General features: G+C 38.1%; 1 protein-coding gene across 2 annotated transcripts in view; it reads left to right on the top strand.

Moving 5' to 3' along the window:
* Nucleotides 1–11,794, top strand: part of LOC136833140 (broad-complex core protein isoforms 1/2/3/4/5-like) — a 353,892-nt gene extending 342,098 nt beyond the window's left edge. For both annotated transcript variants that reach the window (XM_067094836.1, XM_067094837.1), the window contains exons 8-9: nucleotides 7,316–7,898; nucleotides 9,201–11,794. In XM_067094836.1, the coding sequence (XP_066950937.1) occupies nucleotides 7,316–7,884 (569 nt within the window). In that variant the 3' untranslated portion in view covers nucleotides 7,885–7,898; nucleotides 9,201–11,794. The remainder of the gene's footprint in view (nucleotides 1–7,315; nucleotides 7,899–9,200) is intronic.
* Nucleotides 11,795–12,121: the final 327 nt, after the last annotated feature.

The following is a 12,121-nucleotide window of genomic DNA, read 5'->3' on the forward strand; positions in this document are numbered from 1 at the left end:
CTGGAAGAGGATACAGAGTTGTTCTTGCACCATCCTCTAAAAATTTCCCACTTGGATTGGTATACCTTAATGGTGGAAGACCTCCTTGCTCTTGGTCGTGCTAGCTGCCTCCTTCAAAAAGCCTCTAGCTCTTGCAGTTTTTTGATAGTCTGAAGGCAGTCATGTGTAGCGCTTGGAGGTTTTGGTGATACCTTTCCAAGTGGGGTTGTTTGAGTAGATCTACTCTTAGCGGAAGTTTTCTCGGGTGTCCACTATCCATTCCAGTACCTCTGTGAACCAATCTCTTGTCGGCCAGTAAGACTAGGGCCACTGGTGCCCTCGTGCGACACGAACTTCTGCAGTACCTTGTGGATTATTTTGAAAGGTGAGAATGCATATACGTCCAAATTGGACCAGTCCATGAGGAACGTGTCTATGTAAGCAGCTTCGGGATCCGGAACGGGAGAACAGTAAGTCTCTATCCTCTTCGTCCGTGCTGTGGCGAAAAGGTCTATGCACGGTCGCCCCCAAATCCGCCACATGCTCTTGCAGACGTCCTGATGTAGGATCCATTCTGTGGACAGGACTTGATCTTTCCTGCTCCATTTCCGACGCGGACCAAAACACCTTTGACTTCCCCATAGCTGTGCGGCGAGAAGCGTCTACTAGACTCAAGAAATCCCCCTGGGAAGAAGGGGAACTCTGCCAAGATTCTGCAGTCTCTGCACTCAAACGCTAGATCTAGATGCTAGTCTGGCTGGGGAAAGAGGAACAATCGGGCCCTGCCCAGATCTTTCTTGGTATTCATCCAAACTTCCATCACCTAAAGCTCATTTGGATGAGCGAGACATAACCATCTTCGTGAAGAAGTCGCCGACGACGCTTTTCTAAGGTAAATCTGGCGAGGAGAACGAGGGAGCAGTTGAACAGGTTATCGAAAAGTTCCAGAAAACTTAATAGTCTCTTCAAGTCCAAGAGGATGTTGGTCTTTTTCACTCTTCTTCCTCGTCCAATATGTCATCCACCGGATTGTTCGTGAGGGAGGCAGATCGCCTTCCACATCATCCTACTGCTGCCCCAGCTACCGAAGCCGGCAACGCCCTTCTTTGTATATTGAGTTCAAAGTTTCGCGACGCTTGAGTCCTGGCACCATCTTGACGTTTGGCGTCCTGGCGTCCTGTTAGAGCATATTGACGTCCAGTTTCTTGGCGCCTGGTGTCTTGGAGTCTATCTTCTAAAAGATTAACTTCCTGGCGTACAGCCTCATGACGCTTCCCTGGCGTCCTGGCGTCAAATTCTTGACGCCTGGCGTCCTGGAGGCCAATCTTGGCGCCCTAGTGTCTTGAGTCCAACTTAACAGACCAACTTCTTGGCGTCCAGCTCATGGCGTTTGGCGATCTTTGGCGCCTAACTCTTGACGCCATGGCCCTGGAGCCAATTTCTTGACGCTTGGCGTCTTAAGTCCTATCCTCTAAAACCAACTTCTTGGCGTCCATCTTCCTGCAGATCAACGCCCTGCGCTCCAGCCACATGACGCTTGGGCGCCCTGTTGTCCAACTTCTTAATGGTCTGGCCTCCAGACTTCGCCGTTTGCTGTCCCGCCAAACCTTGAGGTCACGGAGAACTGGCCGCCTGTGCGACAGCCGGTCAAAAGCTTCTCAGGTTGACGTGCAGCGATCAGAACTTCTTGAGTAGGACAAATCTTCTTTCTCACGTTCGCTGTCCTTCTGATCCCTGGAAGTCACTTGAGAACTGGTCATGCCTGTACGCGACATCTGTCCCAAGTTTCTTCGCATACAGCAACGTGGAGGGACCGAACCCGTATCTTTCTTTCCTGCAGGCTGCAAGACTTGAACTAGGGAAAGAGCTTCTGTTTCATATCTTTAATCAAACGTAATTGTGGAGCCCTGCTGCTGGGGACAGACCGGGGAAGCTGCAACTACATCCATCAACTCTTCCTCAACGTCTCGTGAGTGATTGTGGAGTGTGTTCGGGGACGAGTACCAATCCGAGGAAGGGAGGGGCATGTAAAGAAGGGTAGTAATCGTCTGTCACCTTCTTGCTGTCAGGCTCCTGATCGGACCTGCCAGTTTACGTCTACTTTTGGCAGAGAGCTACCCTCGAGTTAAAGGAAAAGCCACTCCGGGCTGCTCGATGGCTACACCCTGAGCCTGAATTGTCCCACGCTGCCCTTCAATAGCGGAAGTTTTCTCTTGAGAGGTGCAGTTTGACTTAAGACGCTTTGGCCCGTCTGGGGACTGTGTTGTCCGAAGACGAAGAAACACAACTTACCTCGCTTTCTATGGCTAGGTGAGCGTCTGGGCGTCAACAGGTGCCTTCGAGGTGACCGCTGGGTAGAAAACCTCTCGCCTCCTGCGTCTTTCGGACATTCCTTCTCACGGGTTGAGCTGGAAGAGGTCCAGGACTAGGAGCGACAGGACCGGCCGCACCACACACTGCACTTGCACTAATCTTTTCACTGAAATTTGCACTTTTCCAGATCTCTCATATCCGACCATGTTCTCCCTGTCTTCTGCAAGGATTCTACCTGGGCTTTCCCAGGGTTTGAATGCAGCCGCCATCATACCCTTAAGAGTCGGTTCTTTATTACCTGTATCAGAAGGGTTTAGAAATTACGCATTAGGAAGGATCAATTGATTGTTAGAATGGGGCAAAAGTATCCTAACCCCTGGCTATCCTTGAAGAGTGAGATAGAACTCTTGGCTCTTCTGAGCCAGTCTCTTTCAAGTTCCTCACATAGCGACTGTAATCTAACCATTCTCTTTCAGACAGACCCAAACATTCACACATCTATCGTCCAATTCACAACTTTTACTCTACATTTTATGCATATTGAATGGGGATCCAAAGAGGCTTTAGCAAGTCTAGTCTTACATCCCTCACACATTTACACTCTGATGAAGATCAGACATGTTGAAAATCCAAGAGAGATCCAAAAACCAGGCTAAGGTTCAAAACAATCAGTATCTGAAGGGGCTAGAATAATCCAAAGCAAATCAAAAGCGGCTAAACCAAAGCCAAGTGTACTTCACCAAAACAACTGAAAAAACACAGGCTGCAGAGTGAAATTCCACCCATGTCACCGATGCGGCAGGGAAGATCTGAGGAATATGTAGAATGGTTCCAGTTACCTGGGTAGAGGTGCACAGGTGGATCACCTGACTACCCGATCGGTGATTGCCGCTGATTTTGAAATTCTGCCGTGGACGATCAGGGGACTTGAGCTATATATCTAACTTTCAGGTCAGTTAGATGTTTGAAAATCTTTTTGCTTTATTTTTACAAAGTTCTAAAAAATATGTGAGGGTAACATAATGAATCATTATGTTACCATCCATATTTTTTAGAACTTTAAAAAATAGCAAAAAATATCATTATCATATATAAATATTGGAATATATGACATCACCTTTTGTAGTTTTCAAAAAAAACTCTGGAAGTTTTATATAATTGTATACATATATAAAAAACGCGTTGTAAAATTGCAAAGCGTTGTAAAGGGTTAAAGCTAATGAGTTAATTTTTTTAGTTGTATTGTACACTAAATTGCAATGATTTTGGTATATAACAAATTTTAAACGATCAAAGCAACACAGAGAAAATATTATCACAAAATGATGCATGAATTAGTAACACACTGACATAAAAAAATGTTTTTTTCAAAAATTCACCATAAAAATGAAGCTAATTGATTGAATATTACTAGACTGTAAGTGTTTTAGCTACAATTGCAGTTTTCGACCATTTCGGTCGAGTTAAAGTTGACCCGAAAAGTCAAAATTTTCTATTTATCGTGATTTATATGGAAATATTTCAAAACTGATAAAGCTACAACCACGAGTTATTTTTTGTTGTATTGTAAATGAAATTGCACATTTTCATATATAAAACTTTATGTAACGACTAATTTAAAGCAGTGCAAATATTACACACGCGAGACGAAAGAATTTCTGAGATGTTGGCCGAGTTACAGCGCAGGCGTATGAAAATGTTTTTTTTAAATTCACCATAAATCGAAATATTGTGCTAGAGACTTCCAATTTATTGCAAAATGAAGTTAAACGATTGAATATTACTAGAATGTAAGAGTTTTAGCTTACAATTGCGTTTTTACCATTTAAATTCGAGTTAAAGTTGACCGAAGGTTGAAATTTTGGCAGTTATCGTGATTTATGTGAAAATATTTCAAAACTGATAAAAAGCTACAACCATGAGCTATTTTCTGTTGTATTCTGCATGAAATTGCACACATTTTTATATATAAAAGTTTATGTAACGACTAATGTTAAACGATGCAAACATTACGACAACATGTGAAAGAATTTCTGAGATGTTCGGCCGAGGTTACCCACGTGCGCAGGCGTAATGAAAAATTTTTTTTCAGAAATTCACCATAAATCGAAATATTGTGCTAGAGACTTCCAGTTTGTTGCAAAATGAAGGTACATGATTGAATATTACTAGAATGTAAGAGTTTTAGCTTATAATTGCGTTTTACCATTTCGGTCGAGTTAAAGTTGACGAAGCTTGAAATTTTGGCAGTTATCGTGATTTATATGAAAATATTTCAAAACTGATAAAGCTACAACCATGAGTTATTTTCTGTTGTATTCTACATGAAATTGCACACATTTCCATATATAAAACTTTATGTAACGACTAATATAAAACAGTGCAAACATTATGACAACGTGATGAAAGAATTTCTGGCGCAGGCGTAAGGAAAAAGTTTTTTCAAAAATTCACCATAAATCGAAATATTGTGCTAGAGACTTCCAATTGGTTTGTAAAATGAAGGTAAATGATTGAATATTACTAGATCATAAGAGTTTTAGCTTAAAATTGCGTTTTTTGACCATTTGGTCGAGTCAAAGTTGACCAAAGGTTGAAATTTTGGCAGTTATCGTGGTTTATATGAAAATATTTCCAAACTGATAAAGCTACAACCATGGGTTGTATTTTTGCTGTATTGTATGAAATTGCAGTACATTTTCATATATAAAACTTTATGTAACGGCTAATATAGAACAGTGCAAAAATTCGATAAAATGATGAAAGAATTTATGAAATTTTCGCTAAGTCACCGCCCCGTCTTTTAAGAAAAAAGTTTTTTTTCAAAATTCACTATAAATCGAAATATTGTGCTAGAGACTTCCAATTTGTTGCAAAATGAAGGTACATGATTGAATATTACTAGAATGTAAGAGTTTTAGCTTACAATTGCGTTTTTCAACCATTTTGGTCGAGTCAAAGTTGACCGAAGGTTGAAATTTTTTGTAGTCGATGTACGGTATGTCCACTCGGCACCCAACAGACAATTTTAGTCCATGTATGATACGTCCAATAGGCGTTTAAGGGTTAACTAAGTATTTAAATATAGCAATATTTTGAGAAACAAACTAATTAAGAATAGCCAGCCAATTCAAACAATATTGTATAGAGCATTCCTTGCAAAGAATGTAATAAGATTTATATTGGTCAAACATCAAAAGGACTAAAAGTAAGAAGCTCCCAACACAAGTATGCCACTTCAAGAGGCTTATCAAATAATGGCATTGCAGATCATTGGCTTAAGACAGGCCAAGTGATGAACTAGGATAAGTGAACGATAATCTACAAGGTCAACGACCATCGGAAAAGGAAAATGCTAGAAACAGTGATTATTGAAGCTACATCCACCAGGAATGTTAATCTCCACCCTGGATTATCCCTTGATCCTTTGTCCCCATCTTTTTTGTTTAAAGAACATGCTGCCCAGATTTTAACAAAATGTAACCCTGCCCCCACTTCTGTTTTTGTAGATAAGGCTCTGTCAACTTCTTTTGTATTCAGTGTGAACTTGAAAATGTAGAATAAACTACGAAAGTACTTGTTCCAAGTCCTGGTTTTCACTCACCTTCTGATGTGGATTTTATAATACACACACACACACATATATATGTGTGTGTGTCTGTATAAATAAATATAAACAGGCAGTCCTTGGTTATCGGTGGGGGTTCCACTCCTGACAGTGTGATGATAACTGAAAATTGCCGATAACAGAAAATTGGCGATAATAGTACTGATCCCTGGTTATTGGGCGCTGCCGACATGTGGGGATCAATGCCGATAACTGGAATCGATGTAAAAAATCCAGTTATCATCATCACTAGACAAGAGCCGTAAAACCAGATCGCCGATAACCAGGGACTGCCTGTACACATACACAGATGTATATACATATATGCAGACATATATATATACATACATATATATACACACATGTATGCATATATATATATATATATATTATATATATATATATATATATATATATATATATATATATATATATATATATATATATATATATATATATATATATAAATAATATTCATACAATGTATGTATGAGAGAGAGAGAGAGAGAGAGAGAGAGAGAGAGAGAGAGAGAGAGAGAGAGAGAGAGAGAGAGAGAGGGAGGACATAGATACAATGGAATAGATGGAGGAGGACAAAAGATAGAAACACCTGGAAAAGACATTAAAACCAGTGACCCCAAACAGGAGTGAAGCTGAGAAGAATATTGCACTTCAATGGACGTTAATTATTTTTTGGAGAAATTAATCTCTGTTCTGAATAAGAACAAGAATTGGAAATTACGTTCTTCATAACTAGCAAGGAAAACTATAGATTTAAAGCATCTCAAGTACTTCACTCCACCAAATTACCAAAAACGATAAGACGAAAAACTGAAATGTGAATACTGTTGACTCATGTTTGGTTTTAATGGAAAACTTTACTGCAAATGAAATATACATTATTAAATGAATGCCAGTGTTCATAGGCATGAAATATGCATTTTTTTTATGAAAATCAATGTTATGTCATAATACATAATTATTTTGTACATTTATATGGGAATATATTTGCATACATTTTGTTCTATGTAGTTTGTCATTTAAATTTTGACCAATATTTTGCAACTGTTTGAGCTTTGTGCTTGCAAAATACTGATTGAAATTCATACATCTCAAAGTAATATTCATTTATTGTACTGTATTTTATTTTCTTTTCTTAATTATTGCTGTATGGATTGTTGAAATGTCAGTGGAAAAGCAACTCCAAACCTATCAAATGCATGGGCTTAGGTAGCGGTTGCATTATGAATAATGGTAGTTTTAGATAGTGTAAAGTCTGCAGTTTTACAGAAAAGAACTTTTATTAAATGTTTGTGCAAAAATTTGTATTGCCTTTGGTTACCAATCTTTTAATATGCTTTGTGAGGATGTATTTGCAGTTGTAACTGAGAAGCCAGTTTTGTTTTCTGATTGCAGATTTGCTGATGCGCTTGGAAGGAATTGTGGGCGGTGGTGGAGGTGCTGGGGGCGGCACAGGTGTAACAAACATGACAATGGGTGGAGGAAACCCAAATGTGACAGTAGGTGGGGGTGAGGAGGCTTGCGTTGTGTCTTGCCCCGTGTGTAACAAGAGAGTGCAGCTGTCCTACCTCTCCTTACACCTTAAGCGCACCCATGATTCCCTCGAGGTGCGGTGTCCGCTCTGTGCCAAATTGTTTAAGAACAAACACAGTCTGAGCGTCCACCAAGCCAGGTATCATCCCCGCAACGTCCACAACACGACCATCAGTCACGCCACTATTTCATCTTCCTCTACACCTGTATCACCCAGTGGGCCTCATCATCACCAAAGGCCGCCCACTCCCACCTACTTCCAGCCCTCGACCTCCCAGCAGCTCCCAAACATCCCTCTAGGAACCTCCCAAGTGTTTCCCCAAGCCCCGCCCCCCCAAACCTCCTCCGGCCTCTGGTACCACACCCACTTAGAAGACCAACCCAAGTCGACACCTCAAACACCAGCTGCTCCGCGCCCATTCTCACCATAACCACAAAGGCTAAGGTACGCCCACCCACGCCGCCCTCCAGCCGCCTTCAGCGCCATCGTCGCCCACTATTTCTTCTCTTTCTTCTGTTTCTTTCCTTTACCGTTAATTATTACAAATTTCATCAGCTATCATCAAGTAATCCTATTTATTATATGTGTAATGTAACGGGCCAAACTCCTACCTGTTTTGTTTATTCAGATGACTCCGTTATGTATGTCAGTTAAGAAATATCAAAGTTATATGCAAACTGCTTTACCCCAGACAAGTTGCAATTTAACATGCAAATTATAGCCTAGTGAAAATACCATGGATTTTGAAATTGGCACAAATTACTCATTAATAATCACTAATTATTATCATGGAATATTATTGCACCCTGACGTTTTTAATTTATTAGAATACAGTACATGTGTTATTTTTCTTAGGGATGAACAATATCTGTGGTATCTTTAAACATTACGTACAAACCCTCACTTGTAATTTTCTTGTTATCAATTGGTTATTGATGAACAAAGTAAAGGAGGTTGTGACAGTTTTCATGTGACTTCATACATGTTACTACTGTATTACATGTTACTACTGTATTAGAAATATAGTGATGTAACAAGACAGCCTCTCGAATGATTAGCGGTGTCATATACTTATTCCTTTTCAGTCATCTGAAGAAACCTCTTATTCAGCTTTCTTGGCTTAACACCCTTCTTTATTTGCTTGTTCCTTATCAGAACAGGAAAATATACTGCAAATTCACGGAGAGGCAGAACTTAAGTGGGACGTCTCTTGGTGGAATTGCATGCTTTCATGGAAAGGGAATAGTAACAGCATGACCATGAATTTTAAAGTTCTTGTCTGAACTAGATAATATATGGTATCATAGAGCAGTGCTCTGCTGGCCAATTTTGCATTCTGTTGATTACTTCTGCACCTCTGTTAATGCAGGTCTAAAATGTGCAAGGTAGAGGATGTGAGCATTTAATTTTACAATAATTATGGTAATAGCAGTAGCCCTATACTTACCTTTAATGTGCAACAAGGTTTACATATTTTTTTGGGGTACAGTGCTATAAATATTGCCATTTTGTCTAACATTAGTAACGCTAAGAATCATCTAAACCTAACATGTTAGAGGGTTATCAGAGTTTTTTTATTTATTATCTCTAAGGGTTATTTAGACTAACTGGCAGAGGTTTTTCACAATTAAAATTTAGGTTCATAAAGGAAATAATGTTATTTCAGCTTTTTACACAATTCCACATTATAAATTTATTGTTAATCTGTTCATTGATTTTGAATTGACATTTCTTTCTTATCTGCAGGTTTAGATCTCCTACGTGCTTTTGAGTATAGTGCTGCCACAGCCACAGATATAGGAATTCCTGGAGTCTTAAGTAGCAGCTACCTTGATGCAGGCATTGGAAGTTTATCTGCTGCTGTAGGTGGGGGCGCACCAGGACTAACTGGAGGGGGAGGAGGTTCAGGAGTACCATGGAGACGACCCCTAGGTGGTAGTGATGGATATGTGTCTTGCCCTCAGTGCCACAAGCCTATTACTTCCTATAATTTGAACCGTCATGTTAGAATGGTTCATTCCAACATGGAACATGCCACATGTACCATTTGTAGCAAAGAGTTTAAAAATAAGTACTCACTGGCTACCCATATGCACAGACAACATGCAGATTCCTCTAACAGTAGCCACCAAGCAAGGACCACTTGTGAAAATTTGTCCAATCTGTAAAATTTAAATGTGCAAATATGTGAATTCTTAGCCATAATTTTTGGCAATAGTCAGTGAAAAGTGTTGTGTATGACTGGAAATATATATACATAGTACTGTATATATATTTACTTTTAATCTAAAACTGTTAATATGCACTCAGGCTATTTTCCAAAGGGAAATACTGAAATGTGAATATTACTAAATATCATGAGCAACAGGAATGGGAACTTTAAATTCTTCGTGGTAAAGCGTTTACAAAGAAAGCGAGAAAATTCTGGCACTAGTTGGTAAATCACCAATGTAGTAGTGCCCTAGCTTAGTATTGTAACCTATAAAATGTCAAAGGGTGCACTATGGGTGCTCTAGAATAGTGCACCAAACAGGCCGTACAGTATTAAGACTACTGAGCACCACTGATTCTGTGATTTTGTTTTAAGTGACTGTGTGATTGTTGTTGGGATAACTTTTGACTGATGATGAAAGTGCCCTAGAATGCATTTGTGGCATGAAAACTCATTAAGGTTTAAGTGATGTATGCAGCAGTAAATGCATGAAGTGCCATAATACAGAATTAAATGCTGAATGTTATTTACTTGCTAAACATGAAAATGAGCCTACTTAGACAATGAGGAAATAAAAAGTGTAGGTACATCCCTCCCACTATGTCATGTAAATTGGCATTTTGAGTCTTTCACAGCCTTTTAATATAGAAGCAAGCAACCTCTAGATATGCCACAGAAAATGGCTGGTATTTATCAGCTATAAATTGTTTATATTTGGTGTTGTTACTATATCTCATGACACTAATCCTTGATGTTTTTCTTCCTTCAAGTCAGTGTTCATTGATCTCCATTGCGTAAACTAAGAGGAGTGATATCCTTTAATACAATAGGATCCACAATAATTATTTTCATATGAACATTTTTATGCTTGTTAGAATCATTGTTACTTGTCACTACCTGAACATGCTGTTATATTTAGAATCAGTGGTTATTATCTTACGAGAGAAATTTCACCTCATAATGTTTACATTTGATTGGGCTTACATCTGAAAATTAGCTTCGTAAGCATAACATACTATCATTTGTATTTTGATGGAAATTTTATACAGTATTTACAGGCACTACATTTTACAATACGGTACTTCACTTTCAGACTTAGTCTACATTCTGGTTGGGGTTGTTTTCATTATAGAATAAAAATTTCACCTTATGCCTCAAGTTAAATTAACTTTTGAGAACTGTAATGCTAGATATTCATTGTTCTACATTATTTGATAACTACAGTGTGTTTTCATTATTATTCAACGCTGTTTAGGGTAGAGTACAGTATTTCCATGACAGTGGCAAGCAATAATATGTGTACAGCAAGTTCAATAAGCTGTAATTCAAGATACAGTATACAGAATATACCATTTCCTCTTCAACTCCCCCAGTGTGATTTATTTCACTTCTTTTGAAACAATCAAATTTTCTGTATTGTTGACACTTATGAATGTTTTATGTTTTCAAGAGAAGGGATTATTTTTATTAATAATGGAAAAAATTTCTAAAATTGTGTACAACTTGAGGATTTTAGGCATTTTCATTTTCATATTTGACCAAAGAGGTTACTTTAATTTCACTTTGCATGTTACTCCAAAGTTAAGGTTAAAAAACCTGCTTTTTTTAAAGGAAGCAAGAGTGGTTTTATTGAAGGTTGGGTTAATAAGACTGGCTTACGCCTGTCTTAGAGTACCTGAAGTCTTAATAAACAACTGGGACCTATGGTGTTTAGTTCCTTTGTTAACTGTTTAGCTTTACTTGTTGATAAGTGTGAGTCACTTGTAGCCCACCATCCATCACTAAATCTATTATTTCAGGTTATGATCACCTTAATTTATTTTAAACTCCTTTTCTTCTAAATAATCTTATAAAAGTTTGAAAGGTTTTAGCTAATAATTTCAAAATGTCTGGTTATTATTATTTTTTATCTTTAAAGCACAAAAGAATTGTTAAATATTTTTCTAGTTATGCCAAACTTTATATTGGAAATTTTGTACAGTAGTATCGACTGGGATCAAAGCATGTTTAAAAACGAGAATGAACTGAAAATGATTCCATGGAATAAAAATAAAATTTCCTTCTATTTTTAATTCTAATGATCTCTGATTGCTTTTCAAAGCTGATAATAAATATATACTGTTTTTTAGAACAAGTTTTAATTGTGTGAATAGTTATCCTGTTGTAATGACCTACATGAACCATGTAGTGGAAACCTTATTTAAAGAAACTACAGTTACTTTTCTTGGTTATAAATTAAATTATCAGTTCTTTACATTTTATTAGAAGAAAGTCACGAGAAAATGGAAAAATATTGTACAAATGTATAGTATGTTGTCTGTAACAGGAAAGTTTTTTATTGGCCAAGTAATCACAGCAAGACAGTACAAATGCACAAATGAAAGTTCAAAATGCTAAGGTTGCTACTTATTCTGCAATCTACATTGCAATGTACTGCATGCTTGTGACCGACCAC

Source organism: Macrobrachium rosenbergii, chromosome 51, assembly GCF_040412425.1.
Source record: "Macrobrachium rosenbergii isolate ZJJX-2024 chromosome 51, ASM4041242v1, whole genome shotgun sequence".
NCBI lineage: Eukaryota > Metazoa > Arthropoda > Malacostraca > Decapoda > Palaemonidae > Macrobrachium > Macrobrachium rosenbergii.